Genomic DNA, 23964 nt, shown 5'->3' on the forward strand with positions numbered 1-23964 from the left:
GAGCAAGGGACAAATGAAGCATGAAATTCTCTTAACATCATTATAGTTGGGGGGGCCCCTTCATTTTCTTGAAACTATTGGAGGCCATCAAGTTTGGGTTTGTTGCAGAAGTAATTCTGCCTGATCTTCTATACCAACTAATCTTACACTAGTAGGCTGGGCCCCACAAGTGCATCACATTCTGCAGTGCTGTGCAGTGGGTATGGAACTAGAGTGGTCCAGGTCAGGGTGGATTCAAATCCCTGGTTGGTCATAAATGCTACTTAGCGGCTTGGAATAGTCATACACTCTCAGTCTAATTACATTGCTGATCTCTCATAAATCTACCTTTCATTTTCAGAGCTAACCATGGCTAGCAATCTTTCTGCCCCAGTAATGCTTGCTAATCACCATTAGCTCAAACCATCTACTTCTAAACACGACAACAAACTATGGTTTGGCTTTAACCATGACTAGTGAAAATACTAGTGCAGACATTATAGTTAGCTTTGAAAATGGAAGGCAGTATACAAATAAAATGCAAAAATGTTACCAGACTTTTAGAAGACATCTGAAGGCAGCTGTTTAGGGAAGCTTTTAATGTTTGATGTTTTAATGTTTGAGAGTTGTGTTCAATTCCATCTATAATACTAAGCCAACCTTTTTATAGGTAACATAAAAAAGAACAGAAGGACACTACTTTACATATTAAATTGATCATAGTAAAACACACATAGCTCATTTAGGGAGGAAATACATAGAACATTAGGCCGTTTATATAAATATAGCAGGTGATCAATTAGTAAAAACTAGCATGGAACTCTTTCAAGAAGAAGGGATCTGAAAACAGAAACATGCTGTTTCCAAGCACCATAAAAATGTTCTTTTTTTTTTAAGTTAATGTGCATACAAGCATATTTAACTGCTATTACTACTTAAGGTTCCATACAAATATACCTGTAAACAGCAGCAGGTGCAAGTTTTATTTATTTCTTTCTCCCACCAGCACCTTAAAGGTCAAACACATAGCTTGTGAATCCAGTGCTGATTGCCTTTTCGTCTTCATAACCCCCCCACTCCCCCCCAGTTGAATCAGGTGGGCTGTCTGCTTTAGTTTCTTTCTTAAGTGCTTTCCATGTTTATGGAGTGGTGTCAAACTTTCGTTTCCCACTTTTTGCAATTATAAAGTGTAAAATTCACACTGTTCGAACAGCTGTTCTACATTTCAAAATAATACTCAGGTGACAAGGGTTGGATCCATGAGCCAGCCAACCAGCACTGTGCATAGCCCTGCTCCAAGGACATTGGAAAATGTCTTCTGGACTGAAAGAAGTGTCAATTAGCATTGCACAAATCCAACTTGTGTTACAAACTAGAAAACAAGTTTCATCCAAAACTGATCCAGGGGAGAAGACTAAACATCTAGCCAACATGTGGTACACAAACTACCATAGCGGACTCACATCTAAAACTATCTATGGCTGTACACACCCCAACATTCATTTAGTACTGGTACTGTTAGAAGTTGTACGACACAGATTATAAAACTACTGAAGGTTTGGCTGTTCATCTAATCCATAATTATGGTGAAGGGGGACAAGAGGGATTAATGAGTACATAATGATAAAAAAGTAGGGAGTATTAAATAGGAACCACATTTTACTATACTCTCAAATACCCAAGACAGTAATAATAAACATAAGATTTGCTTGTGCCACAGAATCCAGTCCTTGGCTAAGCAATCAGCATTAGAGTCTCAGCCTCTTTCTTTTCAACAGGAACCACACTTCAAAGTGGGGCAGATTGTGTGCTATGTATTTCTTTCCCCTTCCTGTTACCAAGGAAAAACAGGAAGGTGCAAAAAATCCAAATCTGTACAAATCTGCTTAAATTCATAGGTCTTCTCAGTAAGAATACCTGAAATCTAGCCTCCCAAGTGAAGCAGCATGGTTCCTTTTGCAGGTCCAACTTGGCAGCGCTACACTCATTTCCAATAATTACAAGTTTGAATATTCTAGTGACAATACTAAATATTTGGCAAGGGGGGTTGGAATATGCTTGAGTCTATTATCTAAGTCAGTGTTTTTCAACCACTGTTCCGCGGCACACTAGTGTGCCGCGAGATGTTGCCTGGTGTGCCGTGGGAAAAATTGAAAAATTCGAAAGATTTTTTTTTTTTTAAGTCAAATTTTCGCCCACTAGGCAGGCTGTGTCCACCCTATTTTCCATCCGTCCTGGGTGGGGATCAGATCGGATGGGATCGGATGAGAGCGGACAGGCGGTCCGCTCTCATCCGATTCCCCATAGAGAGCAGTGGGGTTCTGACATCTCCCTCTCCACACACAGTGCGGAGACGGAGCTGTCATCCGCCGGCTCAGCGGGGATCAGCGGATCGATCCCTACTGAGCAGAGAACGGTCCGCAACGTTCGATTCCAGCCAGAATATCAGCTTTGTGTTCAGCCAAACAGGCCCAGGTTGCGCACTGAATAAAGTATTTTATAATTTTTCATATTTCTGTTTACTTACTATTTCATAATAAAGTAATTATAAAATACTTTCTTTGTGTTTATTTGATTCCTATTCAAGAGAATTACTTTATATATAGTCAATATAGGCACAGAGTTAAATTTTTTAACATTTTCTAATGGTGGTGTGCCTCGTGATTTTTTTCATGAAACAAGTGTGCCTTTGCCCAAAAAAGGCTGAAAAACACTGATCTAAATTACTTCCATTAACTATGCAAATTCCCCACACATTTTTACCAGTCTTCCCCATTTTTCTTGTATCGGGAAGTTTTGCTAGTCTAGAGAGCTGCCATGATGTAAATATAACCTTTCCTATCAAGTAATAAAATCATGTCCATTTTCCTTGCAGGTACTTTTCTAACATACATTTCTGATTGTGAAAGAGTGCTCCTTTTTAAAAGGTATCTTACTTGCCATTTTCGTGTCTAATCAGCAATGCTTAAGTACCTCCGCAAATTCCTCATGCAGTTTTCAAATGATCCATTACTCTAAAAATAATAACTGAGAAATCTGAACAGTAACAACCTAATCCCAAACCTCAAAACCTTCAAATTGCACAAGGAGGGTTTTAACCTACTCACCTGGCTTGCTGATTGGACAAGCACTCCTTCTTGAAAATTATTTAATGCTTAAAAGCTTCAGCTAGATTAGATCCTGCTGATTCTATGAGGATCTGAGAGTTAAGGCCAGGAGAAGTCCATTTCTCTACTTCGCTGCTTCAAATGAAAAAAGAATTCCCTTTTTTTTGGAACATGAGATCTAAGTATTAAGGGCATCCTACTCCTCTAACATGTAGAGAAGTGGCAAATAAAGATACAATATAAAGAAATAAAGTTTGCTTTCTTTATTTTTGCTCTGTATTATAGACTACCTTCTAAGAAGGGCTATGAAAAACACTCTCTTTTAGTAGAGGAAAAAATGGGTTTATTTTCAGGATTCCATTTCAACTTCAAGTATCATCAATGCGAATTTGTGCCATTTTATTCCTACATGTCCGCATATGATTCGCCTGGGTGTCACACTGTCTCTAAACATAACCTTATTGTTTACCTTGACCTTTTGGTTATTTTGTGAACCATACCTGTCCAAATAAATGACAGGGGATGACTTTGAAGTTCATCATATCTGATGTTCGATGACACAGAAGAAAATAAAATATTATTTGTGAACTATATATACTCTGAAATACGGATTCTGCACAGTGCCAGATTTACGTATAAGCTAAACAAGCTATAGCCTAGTGCCCCACTCTCTTGGGGGCCCCCAAAAAATTTAAAGAAAAAAAATCTGGATGTACATTTCCAAAATGTAAGATAAAAAACAAATAAAATAAAACCTACATACAGCAACAGTGTTTCGTGTTGTGTAGTCTCCTATGATGTAAGCAATGGGCCCCGTCTGCTAGCCTGCTCCCTGAAATATCACTGGTTTGCTCATTTCTATATAAAGTGTGCATGGCAACATGTGCAAATGGCTTTAGATACCTATTAGGTCCATAAATCACCATATAGCATATATTCAACACACAAAACAGTGACAATTTATTGTTGACAAAGGACAGCTGGACATATAAAGGGCCCCATTACCTTCAGTAGCTTAGGGCCTCAACAAACCTAAATCAAGTCCTGATTCTGCACTTGTTCAGAGCCCCAAAGCTAATACTCTCATCTTCTCCACAAAATAAAACCAATATTTTCCACTGCTTTTCAAAGACCCAAATCCATTTCTTATGGGACTCCTGGTGTAATCTAATTTATCACAGGAAATACACCCTTTCTCTCTCTCTCTCTCTCTCTCTCTCTCTCTCTCTCTCACTCTTAAAGTCACTTTGCCAATTTAGCTGTACAAGCAATTGCAGAAGATGACTTCCAAGATGCATCCGGCTGAATATACAATGCATTTCCTTTAGAAACAATGGCAGCATTTTTATCTTGTTTTTAATAAGGGGAGGTTACAACTTAACATTTCACCTTCACCTTAAACTACAGCAGGCTGGAAAAAACAAACAGATACCTGATCAGTTCATTAGTATATACAATACAGCATTATTAGGAAACTAAAAGTCTTTTTCAATATAGTTATTTGTTCTAATAAAAAAAAGTTTTCATGAAACAACAGCAAACTTTGTGAACTAAAATTCTGATTTCATCTACATTATGGCAGAAGATCATTATACTGTTTCCACAGAGTTGATTTGTTTGAAACAGTAGTCACTTACTTATCTAAAACATGTGGATCTTCAGGACTTTTATTTTCATATTCTAAAAGTTCAAGAAAGCTCTGCATATACCTGAAACACATAGGAAGAGCAAAATTAACGTAAAACCACCTAGCGAAAAAGCAAGAGATAAGCTAGAGTCTTAACTAATAATGACTTGAAACACTGGAAGGCATTAGAACCTACAAAAATTGTCAACTAAACAACGTTAGGTTAAAATATCTTTGAAATATGATGCAGATACTGTAAATTTTGTCCAGCAAAAATTAAGTAAATTAAAGGATTACTATTTAAATACTTGAACCAACCGATTCAGATTTCAATTTATTCACTTGTACTTAAAAGTATTTTAGACATAGACCTGACACCAGAAACCATTTGAAAGTGGAAAACTGTAGAGTTATTTATAACATATGCACTGTGTAGAAAACAACTATTTACAATTACAACTGTAGATATTGTTTCATATAACAGGAAATTCTACAGTTAATGCAAATCTTCTAAACCTGGAACGGTCCTCCAAGTCCCACCTCTCCTCTTTTATCAGAGCTTTGAAACTTACTGTTCTGCAGGACCTCTTATAATTGACTTCTGCTGCTTTTATCCTAGATTCTTTGGGTTTCCAAGACATATTTTATTTTACTTTTAAGATTTGATTTTGTAAGCCACTATTGCTACAAAACAAAAAATCTATTAAAGCAATAAAAAAGCTTATAATTTTCCACTCTTCTCAGTACAGTAAAGAGAAAACATTTTACATATTTTTATAGCACCTCTGCAAGAGAACATATCCCATTTAAGAAACAGACCAGGTCTAGCGTCAAACTAACCTCAAATGCACTAGGTTTTCAGTGCATGACTTTTAATACCATCTCTAACCAAAAAGAAGCATTGGTACAATCCTATCTATACATGTCTAATTAGAAGAAAGTTCCATCAAGTTTAGTGAAACATACTTTCAGTTAAATGTGAATAGGACTGGTGCCTAAGTAGGTGAAACCACATTTGTTCACATTAATTCCCATTAACATCTCACCCATTTTCCCTTCTCTCTCTAGAGTCTTTTAGATGTAGCTTATTAACAACACTTCCCCCTTCCACCATAGGTCTTCTTCATGGCCCAAATAACTTCATGTACTGCAAAAACAACTTACTCAAAAATATTCTTATAGACACACACACCAAATTTAAATTTATTCTTAAGGATGTCATTTTTGCTATCCCAGAACAACTTGTGGAAACGGAGGTGGAACATGTGAACTGAGAGAAAGGAAGAGGATTTGGAGCATGCAGATGGAGGGAAGAGAAATTAGAGCTTGTGGGTGAGGAAGAAGTGGAATGTACAAGGTAGAGGAAGAGCCCAGGTATGTAGAATATGGAGCAGAAACCCAACCATTGAATTCTTATATGTAAGCTTGCTACAGTTGCCTGAGCTGGGCAGCTAGATTATTTTGCTTGTAAAATTCACCATGTTCGGTTCATATAGCTTTGTTGCCTGTTCTCTATACCTACCAGCTTTGGACTAGCTTAACTGAAGGTCTATTCAGCAAGTTGTCCGGCAGCAAGTTGACTTCTCTCATAGTGTTAGCAAGCCGCACAGGAAGTTCTTTCCGCAGGAACATATATGATGTTTTCTCACATGCATTATCACGTCCTATGGTTGAAAAGACAAACAGAATTTAGTTCCCCCACTCCCTCATTCTTCAGACATTCTTAGAAAATGTAAACATGATGTAAAGGGGGGAAAATCCTTTATTTAGCCAGACACTAGGTTTTGAGTGCAAGTTTCCTTCATGTTTACTAAATCTGAATTCAATACACAAACTACTTAACACCCACAGGAGCCGCCAACACCAGCCTGATTGCACTAATCAAAGTGCATACTTGTATCTATCTGCTTATTATTTACCTAACTGTAAGCTAAACCGTGTCAAAGACCTGAAGATGGACGCACATTTGGCAATCATATATACATCTTTTCAAAATACTTTTGCATCTAGCACATAAGTAAACTGAGTAAGGAGATTGAATCCAATACTTTGGATTAATGTTCTTTTTTTAAAAAGGGGGGTTCTAAATTATGCATTAGTATTTTTATTATTCTTAAACATTTATTTGATTCAATTCTCTTTGGTATTTGGATCATTTTAGGAAGAGGCAGACCTATCTTTTCCCACTCATCTTTCTAACACAGTGGTGGGTTAGTGTCACAACATATGTGTTTGTATATGTATCTCTGCATGCTCTGCTATAGAATAGATGTTTTCTGCTGAGTCCAAGGGTGAGCATGGCAGAGAAAAGGAAACACTGGGCACTGTCCTGGTATGTTTAGGCACACTGGTCCAATTAAAATGTATGAAACTGATGGGCTTAACTGTGACCTTTATGCTCAATATTTTTAATGGGACTTTGGTGTGCTCGGCTTTGACCTCATTGCACCCTTACAGTACACTCCTATAAAGACCTACTCATAAGTGGTGCTTATGCTCTGATAGGTGAGACGGGATTGCAACCTTCAATCTATAAACACTTTCAAATTAGCAGAAAGTTGGTAAAGGTTTATTCATTGCTACTTAGCACAGCAACTTGGATGTTCTAGACAGTAGCCAACAGCCAAACATCAAGGCTTCAGACTAGAGACTATACATATTTTCATTCCTCTCACCCCCTCCCTAAGAGTAGACAACTCCACAGTAATATTCAAAAAGGCCAGGTAAACTCACAGACCTGTGTTTTACCTGTAATGAGCTGTCAGTATTCCACTTTAGGCAAGAGAAAGATTGCAAATGTGTTAGTCATGGTCACAAAAGACAACCGCCTGCAAAATGAACAAGTGCTGCAAGGTACTGATTAAGTTATGTTCATGCAGCCCAGGAAATAATGTTAAAAGCATTGCTATGCATATAATAACTAAGATTTGCAATTTGAAAAATCCTTAAGTGTAGTGCAACTGGCACAATCAAGGTCATACTTTTTAAGGCAGTCCCATTATAATCAGTTCAACAGCACATCATTCAGCATCTATTCGCAGATAATGTACATTGGCAGGATACAGCCCAATCAGATTCCACCCCCCTTAAGTACTTAGTATTTCTCACTCCTTTAAGGCACGCCTGACAATGGCTTGTTATAGCTTAGTAATTTTTTGTTTTAGATATGATCCTGCAAGTATTTATCGATGTATGTCTTTGCCTGTTCATCTGCATGCATGTACTTTTTTTGGGTAGATGTATTTTTGTCAAGAATTGGAAAATGACAGCCATTATCTGTCACATAATTAATCTGTAAAAAACTGTTTAGGACCACTAGAACAATCTGCAATCATTTATTTTTGCTTTACTAGCACAACTGACTTGGGACTCAACCAGATATTCATCTGGTTAGACTGACCATTTCTGGCTACCACAAAGTGTCAAATTTTCATTCTACTTATTATTACAAGGCATAGATCAGAAGATACTGATTCTTCTCTACCAGAATTTCAAGTCTTCCAAACTTCAAGAAGTAATCTACCACCACCAAGGCAAAATCACTGTTGAGGACACAAGAGACACTGGCACTGAATCATCAAGGTTGGCTCAGACTGTGTGCACATCACAAACAGTATCCATTAATATCTGCTGGCAACCACTACTCTCTATAATAGCCAGGAAAGGTTTCATGGAATCACTTGCAAAAGTGAATCTCCCCTTGCTTCCTTAACTGTCTAAAAGCATCACACCAGTACCAATGTTAAGGGCAGTTAATGCTAACCTGTCTTCCCTCTTAACAAGAATTTGAACCCATGGATTAAAACTGGTTACCAAACCCTTGTTAAGAGGGAACTAGTTAATACTAATGTAATGCTCTGCTGTTGTTAGGATCCATGGGGAAATATAGGGGGACTTTGCTCCTGAAAGGAGCTATATGAACCCTTCTACTTCTACTTAATTTCACCGTGGTTATGGGATCCAAGCTGATAAGCCTGCACTAGTCCAAAGTGATTAAGACAACACTAAAACACTGGTATGAAAAAGGAAGATTGTTGAGCAAATTATTCTAGTTGCAGATGTATTCTAGTTACATAAGCCTTATTTTTATTTATTTTGTTAACCTTTTCTATTTAGTCTGTGCTATAGAGTTCTGCACAACTTTAAACGGAACTGCTCTCAAGAACGTATGAGCTTAACATAACAGTTAGTGACTTATAGGTAGACTCCTAACTGAAATAAACAGGATCAAAAATAGCCCCCAGCTGAACTCTATTAAACAGCCAGTTTATACCCTTCAATGTGAGAACTTATGCCCTGTAGTTACAGATTCAGTTAACCAGTTGCAGATGGTTCGTTTTTTTAAGCTGTTCAAAAAGAAACCAAGTAAAAATATAACCTAAAGTAACCTGGAGCAAGAAGTGAGATGGCACAACATTTCTGCCCCATCTGCCTTCCCACTAAGCAGTACACAACTGGATGGAAAGTTATCTACCATCCTGTATGTACTTGAGGCTTAACTACATGTTATCAATGAGATCTACGACTGGATCTTCCAATACAGGTACTGTTATTTTTACTCTGAAGGAGCCATGGAGGGAAGCCTTCAAATGGGAACATAGCAACTTCAGAGGAGGGAGCAAATTTTTAAATCAGGAAAACTGTGTATGGGAAAGAAAAAAATCACTCCCTTACCTCTCTGATCGAACTCTGCCCCAGATAAAAGTAAAAATAAAGAAGTTCACCGATCCAGTCACAGAGATCCTTCTTAATGTGTAACTTATTCCTAACAATAAATTGTCTCACATGCTTCTTTATAAAGAGTCTGCATCATTTTTCCACCTTTGGCCCTCCAGATGTTGCTGGCCTACAACTTCCATCATGCTTGCTGTGGCTGAGGGGAGTTGTGATTCAGAAACATCTAGGGCCAAAGGCTCTCCATACCTGCTTTATAGGTCAGCCTATGTGCCCCTCTTGCCCGGTAATGCTGTCTACTCCAGCCATCACCAACCAGGTGTCCTCCAGATGTTTTAGAACAGCATGCAGCTGTACTAGCAGGGGCCGAGATGGTAAACCATGGTTTGTTCATATTAACTTTTGCTTGTTTTCATATCTAGTTCAAACCTGCCCCAGTCAACTAAGCATGGTTTCTTTAAGGCCAACACAGTTGGACCCATAGTTTTAAAGGTTGTGAATTTCAGCTTGCATTAATCATTATGTTCAAACTCAGTAACCTGGCTTAATGCTTATGTTTTTTATTGCTCCACTTCAAATCACCCCCTGGCCTGGTTACAGACACACAAGGGGAAGGGTAGCTGAAAAACAAAAGTGTTTATGCAGCCAAGAGTCTCCAGCCAACACTTTCATACACCTCCCCATTCCTCCTTACTCAGCCTGGAAACAGGTTCTTTTCCCTGCCCACCTCCTTGCTGACAAGCTCTCAGAGAAAAGTAGATCTTTTCAAGCTACTAAACTCCGGCTTTCCTAAATCACTGGCACATTCTTAAATTTACTCGTATCTTAGGACCTTTGTGACAACAATTACAGGACTGATGTTGCAACAAAAAACTGCTAGCAATTGCTTTTAGCAATTCTCACCTATATAAGTAGCACTGTAGACAGGGTTTGGCATCTACCATATTTTTCGCCCTATAGGACGCACTTTTTCCTCTCCAAAAATGAAGGGGAAATCTGGGTGCGTCCTATGGGGAGAATGCAGGCTTTCGCTGAAGCTTGGAGAGCGAGAGGGGTCGGTGCGCACCGACCCCTCTCGCTCTCCAGGCTTCAGGAAGACATCCGCAGCCTAGGCAGCCGTGCGGGAGTTCCCGCAGGGCTGTCTAGGCTGCGGATAGCAGCCTGCTTCCCGGAGCGCCAGGCGCGCTGAAAGCAAAGCACCCGGCGCTTCGGGAACACATCCGCAGCCTAGGCAGCCCTGCGGGAGGTCCTGCAGGGCTGTCTAGGCTGCGGATAGCAGCCTGCTTCCCGGAGCGCCGGGTGTGCTGAAAGCAGAGCGCCTGGCGCTTTGGGAACACATCCGCAGCCTAGGCAGCCCTGCGGGAGGTCCCGCAGGGCTGTCTAGGCTGCGGATAGCAGCCTGCTTCCCGGAGCGCCGGGTGTGCTGAAAGCAGAGCGCCTGGCGCTTCGGGAACACATCCGCAGCCTAGGCAGCCCTGCGGGAGGTCCCGCAGGGCTGACTAGGCTGCGGATAGCAGCCTGCTTCCTGGAGCGCCGGGCGAGCTGAAAGCAGAGCGCCCGGCGCTTCGGGAACACATCCACAGTCTAGGCAGCCCTACGGGAGGTCCCGCAGGGCTCCCTACGCTGCGGATAGCAGCCTGCTGCCCGGCGTGAGGGGTGCCCTGAAGCAGAGCGCCCCTCACGCCGGGCAGACATCCGCAGCGTGTTGGAGCCTGCTTCCTACGCTGCGGATAGCAGCCTACCGCCCGGCGCGAGGGACGCCGTGAAGCAGAGTGCCCCGCCCACCGGACAGACATCGGCCAGCCCCACAAGCTCGGGGGACAGCAACGAGGCGCAGCGCCGCCATCCCGTTGTTCCTCGACCTGGTTCGGTTTCCCCGACCTGGTTTGGGGGGGGGGGGAAATAAAGGAAAAAATTGTTTTCCTTTATTTCCCCCCCAAAAAAACTAGGTGCGTCCTCTGGGACGAAAAATACGGTATATTATAAGAGGGTACAAACAGATCGCTGTGGAAATTACTTGTTTCCTATTACTCTCTCTTTTGCCATCATATCTTTCTACAGGCAAGAAGAACGTGAAGTCCAAGTCCTTACCCCATAATTAATAGGAGAGAATAGTGTTGAAACTCTTCTTATTCACAAGGCTTGAGTTTTGCTTTTGTCTAGTTACCCAACACTTTCTTGGAATATTTAACCAAGCTCCTACTGATTTTAATGTACATGAACAGCATCCTTGAACTTTCTGCCCTTCCCAGAACTTATAAAGATGTAAAATTCTGCCATACAACGAATGTGTGCATATGTAAAAAACACATTCTTTACTCTATAGCCAACACTAATGTCATCAGAAGTAAATAAAAAGGAAGGAAAGCATTTTTACTCACACATACATGTTTATTGCTTGACAACTAAACGCAAAACATGCCTACAATCGTGAATATTTTTCACAAAGAATTCATTCATGTGACAAGGTTTCCAAGAGATTACTGTCATATAAAACAAGCAAGTCACAGTAACAGGACAATATAAACTGTCAGTTTTATACTTAAATCCATTTTATAATTTTTGATTAAAAAACAAATGTAAAGCAATTTGATGTTCTTGTGAGAACTGATCTTCCATAATTAATGTGTTTAATTCAGAGCTACTAACCACATCAAGACAAGTATAGACAGTGCATTCTTCAACGCCTCTTACATAAATATGTTCACATTTTCAGTTTCACTTATGGTTTATCTGTTTTTCAAACTCACAGTAGGTCCACTAAAATCAATGGGTTTGCTCTAATTAATATTGGCTATCTCACCATACGTTTTAAGTAAAGCTAAACAGGCCAATTAAAAATATTATAAATCAAGCAGCCAATTATGTTTATTAATTTGCAAAGCTTTCTTAATTTATGATCCATAATGAATAATATTGTTAGGAGAACAGTTATGAGCATTGGACAAAGATTGTTCAGTTACGATACTTGTCAAAGGCACATGAAAATATCAATAAAAATGCTTATATTATCTTTCAAAAGTACATGTGAAACTATACAACAGTAGTTATGTGGAGTGGTTGCTTTTAATCAGTCGGGGTAGTTTCATTTGAGTAGTACTGTATGCCAAACATTACAATACTGCATGTTGCACATGACAAGACAAATGAAACATGTTAATTCCTTTATCTTAACACATCTTGAAGAAGGTAAATAGCAAAGAGGATTAAGACACCAATAAAATGATCCAGCCCAGTTTTAAGCGTGCTGAAGCCCATTGATTTAAATGGACTAAGACTGACCTATCTCTGGACTGTTTGTTTTCAGCACCAATAGGTGAAAAAGTAGCATATGTATTTAAATACTTTTCTGCTTCTACGTATCCAGTGATCTGCAACATTAACCAGCCAGTGAATAAAAACCACTTCACAAACATTACATTTTAAAGAGATAGTTAAAACACTGAATGTATGCACATAACTAATGTATCTTTAAAAATTCATTAATTATATAGAATGTTTGCCTATTCAAGTTCTCATGACAGCACTTAATGATTGAATGACCCACTAGTTGAGGGAGAGAAATCCTTGCACTGATGGAACAATCTGCTTATCACTACATTGAAAACAACTTAATGATATCATTAGCAATGAAGTATTCACATATGTTGTTAAAAGTGAAAGCAAAATATTTGTGAGTTTTTTCAGATGTCCTGCACAAATTGGTTATCTCAGGAGAACTCTGGACTGATTTTCTCCCATAACTTTAGAAGAAAACTAACAGAACTAAAATCATCTAAGACTAGTTTGAGGGTAACAGCTGAAATTGACAGAACAGAACAAGTCTCAGTATAGGGCGAAGACAGATGTGATGATAAATGTGTCTTGGCATTTAGCATGCACTTTACAAAAAGTGCAAATATAAGTTCCTGGGGGAGTGGCTTATAATTATTGGAACCTCAGAGGGTGGGGGGATATAACCCTTCTCCTGCTGTGATAATGACAAAAAAACCTCTCCTCTGAAACTGCAATTTGCATAGGGCTGTGGTTTTCAACCAGTATGCCATAGCACCCTGGGATGCCTTGAATGATGGTCAGCGGTGACATGGGCAACACTGGCTCTATTTCTCATTCCTTCCCTCCCTCCTCTGATGTTCTCTCGCATCTCTGCTTCCCAAAGGCTTCACAGCTGTTTATTGCAGTAGCCCTGACTACAAGCTCTGTTGGCAAATGATGCCTCTGGGGCTGGCCAGGGGGTGTTGGTTGCCAGGAGTTGAGGTGGCCTTGGAGTAAGCAAGCAAGTGGTTGAGGGGGCCCAGCCAGCCAGTCCACTAGATCTTGGTTCTGGGAATGGACAGACAAGTCCCATGCCCCTGGGGGTAGTGTGAGGAGTTGCCTCTTCTTGGAGGGGGGGGCAACTCCTCTGAGGGACGGCAGCAGCGGCTGTCCAGAGGACTCCCAAGGTGAAGGGAGAGGAGAGGAGGCTGAGGGAACACTCCACAAGGGAGGCTGTCCAAAAAGGGTGCAAGGCTGCCAGCTCTACAGGCATTGGGCAACATAAATGAGCTCCTGAGCCCCACAGTTGTGCTACAGAAAGAATGTACAGTGGTACCTCAGGTTAAGTACTTAATTTGTTCCGGAGGTCCGTACTTAACCTGAAGCTGTTCTTAACCTGAAGCACCACTTTAGCTAATGGGGCCTCCTGCTGCCGCTGTGCCGCCGCTGTACGATTTCTGTTCTCATCCTGAAGCAAATTTCTTAACCTGAAGCACTATTTCTGGGTTAGTGGAGTCTGTAACCTGAAGCATATGTAACCTGTAGTTACCACTGTAGTTGGTCAAGGGAGCCGTGGATTCAAAAAGTTTGAAAACCTCTGGCACAGGAAGAAAATTGCTACTGGCTTTTGGTGTCTCACTTAATCATTTAATCTGAATTTGTGAGAGGAAATGTATGTGAGCCCTACTGAAATTAACATATACTGTATTGTGAAGTAGGTAAATTATACCAAACGCAATTCATTAACACTGCCATGCTGAAATCCCATTGACTTCCAAGGGGGAAGTGATTACTGTCAAAGCATTCTGAAAACTACTGGGCATCATCTCATGAGACTATTACTAAGGCAGAAAACAGATTGGCACAGTTGCTGGCAAAATCCAAAGAAAAATGGTTACATAAGAGACCTCTACTCTGGCTGCCAATTTGTTACAAAGCAGATTTTAAAGGGAAGGAAAACAACTACTTAGCTCAGTTTATCTCTGCTGAAAACAAGAAACTGCATGAGAGCATGTACCTAATCTTACATGTATAACCTCTGCTCAATGATCTTGAAAAAGGACAAATCCCAGGCAATAATCCAGGGAGGAAATTCCTTCCAATACACAACAGGGGACTAAATCTAACTGCATCAATAATAATCGCCCGATACAAAAATTGCTATTATCCAAGAAACCTTTTAAAAATATTAAGTTATGCGAATATATAATTGAGCCTGCTAAAAATTGTGAATGAGCATTACTATATTTTGAAACAAATAAATAAGATACAATGTATCTTCTTCATCCATACCCCATTAGCTAGAAATAGGCCTTCCAGTGCAATGTTTATCTGTGCTGTTTTTCAGTCTTAGGCTGGGATCCAAAGCACCACGGGGGAAGCTTCCAGTTATGCTACAAGGTCACCAAGTACTACCTTTCTAAGCAATGCCTTTCTATCCCAGAAGCTTGGGCAAACTTCAAGAGTGAATTTCAGTGCAGTTTGAGGAGCAGCAAGTAAGAAAATCAAACAGGGAAGCCTAGACAATACAGCTATCTAAGAGGCTCCTTGAATTCTAAACCTTTCATTTAAAATTCCAACTTCCCTGTTAATATAGCATTAATAATTAAAGTGAGTTAAAATAGTAACAGCAAAGCCCAGCAATGAGAAGCAGCAAGATATATTTAGAAAATGTTTTTGAAGTCACCTTTCTTATCTCCAATAAATGTTTAACTGAACACTTAATAAAACTAGAGAAGGAAGTCCAAGCAAGCCCTAAGCGACATGACTTCAATATTTTCCTAGAAGTTTAAAAAAAATAAAAATGGAAAGGTTGGCTGGCTGATTTTTTATGGCAACTTAGATGATGTAATATTATTTAACATAATTTTCAACTTAGTCTGCTCTTCTGACATTTTATGAGTGTTTTAAATGTAATCTGCCCAAAGCCCTAAAGATGAAATATTCAAGTTTTTTGTTTTGGTTTGAAAAAATATAGTGTGTATATTTTCTTTTTTTGTATTTTAATCTGAGTGGGGAGCATTTTTCCAGTCCAAGGGCTGCATTTCCCCTTGGACAATCATTCAGGGACCATATGCCAACAGCGAGTGTGGCCAAAGTGGACAAACACACTTGCTGTCACGCACACTAATAGAAGCTTTTGTTTCAAGCCTAAAACCTGCAAGTGAGGAGGTGATACTGAGGGCTAGGCAGGAAGGTCCAACCGGCTGCATCTGGCCCATTAGCAACCAGTCTGCCACATCTAATTTAATGGCTAATTAAGTAAACAGAAGCTCAGTGGTTAAATTTTGCAGAACTACAGGCCACAGGTGTTGCTGCATCAATGTTAAACCATTAATTTTATCTCAATTTTTTAATCAAAATTTTTCAGTATACAAGGGGCTTAAGTGCTACTGACACTGATTTGAGGAATTATTTAAAATTACATTAATTACAGAATGATCCTGAATAACAATTTTATCTAGTTACTAACTTGCCTCCTTCCCATGCTTTCAGAGTTTAGGAACTCAAAAGGGGTATATGACAAGTTAATGTTCAAATAACATAATCTAATCTTTAGATTGTGTTAGCACTAGAATGTTAGAACTTGAAGCCTTTACAAACAGTTTTCACTATCTTTTTGCCATAATTGCACCCAATTTAGATAATGAAAACAGACCACACTTGGATTTCAAATTTTAAAGGATTTCAAAGGAACGGACAACTATGACGATCAACATTAATGTAATGTTTTAGGTCATAAAATATGTATTTTAGATGGTTTTGTCCTTTACTTAAATGCATTTACACTAAACATAAAATTAAAATATACTTGATGCCCCCACCATTTATTATTTTCATCAACACACACATAAAAATGCCTAATAAATACAGAAACAATTCAGCATTCCTTATGGACCATACAAATCTATGACATTGCAAACTATATGAATACAGATAAGCATCTTGCTTCATATGTGATTAATAAATTTCTTAGTGAGCATTGCACACTGCTTTCATCACAAACATTTTAAAAAGCAATTATCGTTCCATGAATTGATTCTCAACTGCAGTTCCTGAACAAAAACATACAGAATACCTAAGTCTGGTTCTAGATCATATGAAATCACTGTGTCAATATGCCTACAAGTGGCCCCATTTTCCTCCAAAAATCAAAACCAGAACAAGACATCTTTGCTAGCTCCAAATATTCTATGCACATGACTCAAAACTGATTACCCAGAATTTGTTATCCTGTTATTTATTTATCTTCAAATTACATTCTGCACTGGGAAATATGCATGTAACCCACATGGAGGGATATATAACACCAACAATAAGTTTTTAAGTGATAAATATATGTTTCTCTTTTAGATATAATGACATTAGTCTTAGACATTTGTAGGGAAGTATTCCACATTGAACAAAATGCATCTTCAGGGATTACTATTTCCAAATCCCTTTTCCTCAAACCATTATTTCTCTGGACCTGAAGTATTAGTTTTTTCAATTTTGTGATGTCTGTCTTGGCCACAAACCATCACTATTGATTGATTACATGACTAATTTCAATAATAATAATAATAATAATAATTTTGCACCCCACCCATCTGACTGGGTTGCCCAGCCATTCTGGGCAACAAAAACCAAGTTTTTGTCTTGGTTTATTATTCTTGTTACCTGATCATATAAAATTCCTCAGCCATTTAATGCCCTCTAAATTCAGAGAGGTCCTTTTGTCCCTAAATGGATATATACATAAATAGCTGGTATTGATCTATTAATAACAATAAGGTAAAGGTAAAGGTACCCCTGCCCGTACGGGCCAGTCGTGTCCGACTCTAGGGTTGTGCACCCATCTCACTTAAGAGGCCGGGGGCCAGCGCTGTCTGGAGACACTTCCGAGTCACGTGGCCAGCGTGACGAAGCTGCTCTGGCGAGCCAGCACCAGCGCAGCACACGCAAACACCGTTTACCTTCCTGCTATAAAGCGGTACCTATTTATCTACTTGCACTTAGGGGTGCTTTCGAACTGCTAGGTGGGCAGGAGCTGGGACCGAAAGACGGGAGCTCACCCTGCCGCGGGGATTCGAACCGCCGACCATGCGATCAGCAAGCCCTAGGCGCTGAGGTTTTACCCACAGCGCCACCCACATTCCCATATTAATAACAATAGAATTACATAAATGGAGGGGGGGATCCTGAACATAGGAATGCTTTGTCCCCCCCCCCCCCCAACTCTGAAAAATGGCTTTTACTCAGTGGTTATAGCAAAACTCTCGTTTCAATCAATCATTTCAATACAGCTTCCCGCAATGCTTTCTATTTCATTTTATTAAGATTCAAATCCTTATACCATTCTTTAAACATTTATAATTTAGCTCTGTGCTAATATTTAACACTCCTGAGAACTTCATGTCTCCTGCATTCAGTGGTTTACATAATGTGGAAAGCACTATTCTAGCATTATCTCCTATTCCAAACAAACTTACCACAAAGCTTTTATCAAACTTGCAGAGTCAGCTTTTTCACTTATAAAGGAACACTTAGAAGTAGAAATAAGATTTCTTTTGGCTGAATGTTCCATTTATCAGCTGCTGTTGTGCTTCAGTTTAATTTACATCAGTGTTCTCTAGACTAAATTTCACTGACCAAAACATTATTATGATTAATACTTTTTCAAGGGAGAAAGGGAGAGATAAAGAGAAAGAAATCCATGCCCCTAAATATTTCACATAGTTTTTCAAAAGTATTTTACAAATCTAGGAGAGCCAGTCCCCTGAAGTTTGATCCTAGCCATACTGAATTGTTTAAGTTTGCTACAAAATCTGATGCAGTTATATAATGAAAATGTTGTAGAGTATCAGAAACTTAAAATTATATCTAGCTGTCTGCAAAAACTTTACACTTTATATAAAAAGGCAACACAACATATGAAACAATTTAATACACTAAAGATAAAACAGGACCACAGGAATTCATAAGAAAACCACCTCTCTTAGGAAAAAGAAGCAATGACAAGAAAATCAACATCTCACTCAGCCTACAAAAGCAAGTCCAAACAAAACCTTACTATATCCCCTCAAAAAAAATCTAGTCAGGCAAGGGCTCAAGCTGGCTTCCCATAGAAGAGAGGACATAGAAAACAACAAGGCTTGGCACAAATCATGGGTGTGGAACCTGTGGCCCTCCAGATGTTGCTCAACAACAACTCCCATCGCTCCTGACCACTGGCCATGCTGGTTGGGGTTTACAGGAATTTGTCTACAACACCTGCAGTCACAGGTTCCCAACCTCTGATGATATGCTGTCCAGTTGCTATGGCCAGGCTTCAACAGTTCCACTCACCATAGCTAATACAGTGCTGCTCTCTAGCAAGCATGGCAAATGGCTAGTATCGTCCACAACTTTGAAGATGCAGAGGGAGGCACAGATTGCCTCAGTAGTTGAGCAGCAACACATTTGTAGCTATGCAACAGGTTGGGGGGCTGTTTGGCAACTTCATGGACAAGACAACTGGAAAACTTTTGCCATGCTAAACTGACAACCCCTAATAAGATTTTCTTTCTCTGGGAAAGGCTGTGAGGCTGGGTCTTAGGTGCTGCTCCTTGCAGGTGATCAAGCAGCAGCACATATCCACTTCCCTCTGCCTGAGTAGATAACGGTAAAGGACCCCTGGATGGTTAAGTCCAGACAAAGGCAACTATGGGATGTGGCGCTCATCTCGCTTCAGGCTGAGGGAGCCGGCATTTGTCCACAGACAGCTTTCTGGGTCACGTGACCAGCATGACTAAACTGCTTCTGGCAGAACAGAACACCGTGGCGGAAACCAGAGTGCATGGAAACGCTGTTTTCCTTTCTGCCGCAGTGGTACCTATTTATCTACTTGCACTGGTGTGCTTTCAAACTGCGAGGTTGGCAGGAGCTGGGACAGAGCAACGGGAGTTCACCACCGCTGAGCAGATTCGAACCACCGACCTTCCAATCAGCAAGCCCAAGAGGCTCCGTGGTTTAGACCACAGCAGCACCCACATCTGCCACCCGTGCCTGAGTAACTACCTACCAAGTAGTAGGAAAAAGCTGTACTGTAATTGTTTTAACATGGTAAGGTGAAGTGTTTGGAGTTCCACACCAGGAAGTGAAAACCATTTAGTTGCAAGCCCCTGCTTTTCAAAAAAGCTCAGTATTCCCAAGACACAAACCAAAGCAATACAAAAACACAAAGTGCATACATGGCCAAGAAGAGGGACATAAGATCCCAGAGTTTTCACATTACTATTGCTTTCTGGGAAGAATTTGCTTAACCTTCAAAACCCTTAGTGACTGACGCCTGCTGTGTGTCTCCCTGAGATGCTGATCTGTCAGCCAAGCATAATGTTTTGGTGAGGCTCTGAACAAAAGAGTAAATAATAAAATGAGAAAACAAAGAAAAATAATGAACTAGGCAAGGACACAAAATGCATTTGGAATTAGATTTGGGGAAAGGTTTAACAAAAAATGCCTTTGCCCACACAGGATAGTGCCTTGCAAAACGCAGGCTCACATTTTGCATACTAAGACAAAGTCACACAGAACTTGATGTTGATGGGACTGCCCACTATTATCACTGCAGCAAGAACTTAGAAACAACAATCCTGCCCCATTGTTGTTTTCCTGTGGAGCCCAATAGAACACTTCCTTCCTCTCAGAATACATTCCCTTTCAGAATACTCCCAATAGGGCACTGGTGAGGAACGTCCAGCTCATGGGCCTAATTATGACTGCCAGGCTGTTCCGGGAAAACCATGCACATGTTTCATCATATACAATGTCAGACATGAGGAAGTTCAAGCTGCAGCTAATAGGAAGAAGTATCAGATTTGTAAGTGTACTGCAACAGAGAAATGTGCCAAACTAAAGAAGTGCCAACTTTTTTTTTTTGATAAAAATTAATAACTGGAAGAACACTTAAGCGTGTGCTCCCAATTTTTCCTTTGCAGCCACATCCTGAATTCAAGCCATGCCTGCAAAGAAACATTTTTCATATTCTTTTGCAGGTGTGATTTAAGTTCAGGCTGCATCTACAAAAGAATTCAAGCCACAGCTACTAAGGAAAAAAGTTCATTTGCAGGCCTAACCTGGATGTAAACCACACCAGCAAAGGAAGAATGGGAAATGCACTTAGAATACACTCCCAATTTTTCCTTTTTTAACAGAATCATGGTGACATAAGGTGACTGACACCTGTCAGTCCTACCCACATGCCAAAGTGACCCACTACTGGTGTAGAATTACAGAACTGCAGAGTTGGAAGGGACTACAAGAGTCACTACCTCGCTGAAGTTAAGGAGGTCTGGGTTCAGTCAGTGCCTGAACAGATGACAGCCCTCAAAACAACATTATACATCGCCTTTGGGTCCATGATAGAAAAAAGGCAGGATATACAGCTAAGCATATAGATAAATAAATTGCTAAATCATGAAACCTTGTTTTGAAGTGAGCATTATTGTTCCAAAGTTAGCATTAAGTTGTCTAGATAGGATGGCATGGCAAATTGTGATTAGACAAAACCTGGAAATTTCAGTGGGCTTGAGCATGAGCCTTTGGGCCTGCTCCCAATATGCCATGGTTTGGCGAATCAATTCAGAAGATCTGAATTGGCCCAAGGAATGTTCTGAAGACAGGCGATGCGGTTGCTGTTCAGTACCTGGGCAGGAAATCATCCACATACTTTACATATGCCACCTTGAGCTGCTGGGAGAATATAATGAATGCTTAAATAGACTGAGGCACTGACACTGGTCAACTTTTCCCTGGATCCTCCCCTTGTTTTCCTGGTAGGGAACTTGCCTGCAACAGCTGCATCACACACAGAAATGAAGAGGTGGTGTTTCCTCCTCACATCCCTGTGTGTGGAGCTCCATCTGTTGAGCTTCTGCCTGCTCAGCAGCTGAACACTAACTTTCCTAACCATATTTACCAACTCAATACACCCCTAAAACATACACACACACCCCTCCTCCTGAAATGCAGTCGACTAATAAGTTTTATACACCAGTCCTTCTCCACTGGCACTTGACCCTTTGGGGAAGCTCCTCAGAGCCCCTCCCCCCCCTCAGGTCCTCAGTTACCCGGATTCTTCCGCTTGTTTTGGCGCCCCGTCCACAACACCAGCCCCCCCCCCGCCCCACCTCCGGCCTTGCGAAAGGCAATTCAGTGACGACACACAAACACACCGGGGCGGCGCAGCGGGCTTCCTTCTCTTGCCCCCCCCCCCAACCCCACATCCCACCCCGCGTTCCTCACGGCTAGGAGCGAAAGAGCAGCAGCGGGAGGAGGAGGCGGCGCCCGCCCTCCCGCGCTTGTTGTTTGGTTTGGCGCGGCGTGCAGGTGCCTCTCCGTCGTCACTCACCGAAGTCCAGGAACTGCTTGATGGAGAGCGGAGACGGGGAGAAGCGGGAGTAGTACTCGATCTGTTTGGGGATGGGGCTCTTCAGGAGCGCCCCGCACAGCCGCATGGCGCTGCTGGGTCGGCCGGCCGGCCGGCAGGTCGGTGGGTGAGGGAGACGGAGAGGAGCAGGAAGGAGAGGGGAAGGCGCGCGCGCGCGCACAGCAGCAGCAGCAGCAGCAGCGCCTGCGGGGCCCCTGGACGAACCGGCCGAGCAACTGCCTGGCGGCGCGTGCGGAGACTCACGCACGCAAAACACCGCGGGCGCGCGGGAGGGGGCGGGGAGGCGAAGGCGCTCGCAACTGTCACGGCGGCCCAGCAGCCCCTCGCTGCCGGCCTAGCGGGAGGCGGCGGTATCGGCCTCCTTGCCCTCCACACGGCCGTCCCCTCGCGTATCAAGGGGCCGGGCGCACCGCGCCTTCTTCCCGCTGCAGCTCGACCCGGCCGGTGTCCGCCGGCCGCTTGGTATCCCCCGGCCCGGCAGCGACGGCGAGCGCCCGCCTCCGGGCCTTACGCGGCCTTCTGACTGGGCGACGAGCAGCCAGCATTGCCGCCGCTGCCGCCTCCCTTTGCCTTTCTCGGTCGCCCGAGTAAGCGCCGCCTGCCATCACCATGACGCCCAAAGGCATGCGCACGCGCCGATGGGCACCGGTTGGTTTCCGGGCCTACAGCTCGATTTGAAAGTGAGGAGACCGGGGCACGTGTGGTTTCAGACCCATAACACGGATCGCTGCCTGAGGGCAAGATGCCCTTCTGCTTTTCTTTATCCTCCAAGAGCTTGTCCTGCTTCTTCACCCACACACCCCACCACCACACACAATGCTTAAGAGCAGGGATGAAGGATTTGTTGCCTTCCAGATCAGTCTTTCCCAACCTGGTGGTGGGGTGTCCCACATGTTGTTGAACTACAACTCCCATCATCCATTGCCAGCAGGGGCAGCAGTTGGGGATGATGGTAGTCCAAACCTATGACCAGAACTGGAATCATCATGTACACTATGGAAACCATGATCTATGTCATATCACACACCTTCAACTATCTTACTGACCATTTCTGGACTGTCTTAAAATTTCCTTCCCTTGAGCCAAAGTTTCATAACAACAAACCCCTGATAGGATTTTTAAAAATGGAACAATTTCCCCTTAAGGGATACGCTAGCCTGTGCTTTCTACAAGGATGCTGACTGGCCCAAGAGAAAGTAACAAACATTATAGGCATGGAAACAGGCAGAGAAGGAAAGCAAAAGGAACCTACTAAGTCAAAGATGATTCCACTCTTGTACACATCCACCTGGTGTAAAGCAGGCTTAAAGAAGAGAGGTGATGCATGGAACAATCTCGTGGGAGAAAGGCTTAACAATTTGGGCATCTACAAGATGCACAGTTATAAGAAAGGAGCTTCCTAGATCCATCCACCTTAAGGACAGGGCATGGACAGAAGGGACATGAAGTGCAAATGAACTTGAGTACTGTAGCAAGGTGTATCAATACAACTTTCCCTCCACAGAATGGCAGGGTAGTCATGATGGGTCCCTGGCCAATGAGAACTGACAACCAGCTGACTAAGGTATTGTTATGTACTGAGTTGAATAGGATCCAAACTGTAGCAGTCTGATTGGTCCTAGAACAATAGGATCCAAAAGGCAGCAGTCTGATTGGTCCTAGAACAATAGGATTCAGAATGCAGCAGTCTGATTGGTCCTAGAACAATGCAGCAGTATGATTGGTTGGCAGGAACCACCCAATCCTGCTCCAGATAGAAGTGAATCCACAACCTGATTGGCTTACAGTAGAATTCCAGAATTAGCCAATCATGTGCAGCCCATTGTGTAAATAATGTATATAAAGCAGATACTGTGAGGGGACAATTATTCATTCCTCCTCACCACTATGAGCTGAATAAAGAGCATGAAATC

At 41.7% G+C, this 23964-nt stretch overlaps 2 protein-coding genes across 4 annotated transcripts in view; one reads left to right on the plus strand and one right to left on the minus strand.

The window, feature by feature from the left end:
* Positions 1–22291, minus strand: part of PDK3 (pyruvate dehydrogenase kinase 3) — a 41213-nt gene extending 18922 nt beyond the window's left edge. The window contains exons 1-3 of the mRNA XM_081003473.1: positions 22013–22291; positions 6236–6377; positions 4724–4795 (exon numbers count right to left, since the gene is read on the minus strand). Of these exons, the coding sequence (XP_080859599.1) occupies positions 4724–4795; positions 6236–6377; positions 22013–22118 (320 nt within the window). The 5' untranslated portion in view covers positions 22119–22291. The remainder of the gene's footprint in view (positions 1–4723; positions 4796–6235; positions 6378–22012) is intronic.
* Positions 22292–22484: 193 nt separating this feature from the next.
* Positions 22485–23964, plus strand: part of LOC308476083 (uncharacterized protein) — a 51266-nt gene continuing 49786 nt past the window's right edge. For 2 of the 3 annotated variants that reach the window (XR_013985676.1, XR_013985677.1), the window contains exon 1: positions 23486–23615. The gene's annotated coding sequence lies outside the window, so the exon portion shown is untranslated. Of the gene's footprint in view, positions 23616–23964 lie in introns of all 3 variants that reach the window. The other variant, XR_013985675.1, reaches the window with a different exon arrangement.

Source organism: Podarcis pityusensis (assembly GCF_964106645.2).
Source record: "Podarcis pityusensis genome assembly, chromosome: 4".
Lineage (NCBI taxonomy): Eukaryota > Metazoa > Chordata > Lepidosauria > Squamata > Lacertidae > Podarcis > Podarcis pityusensis.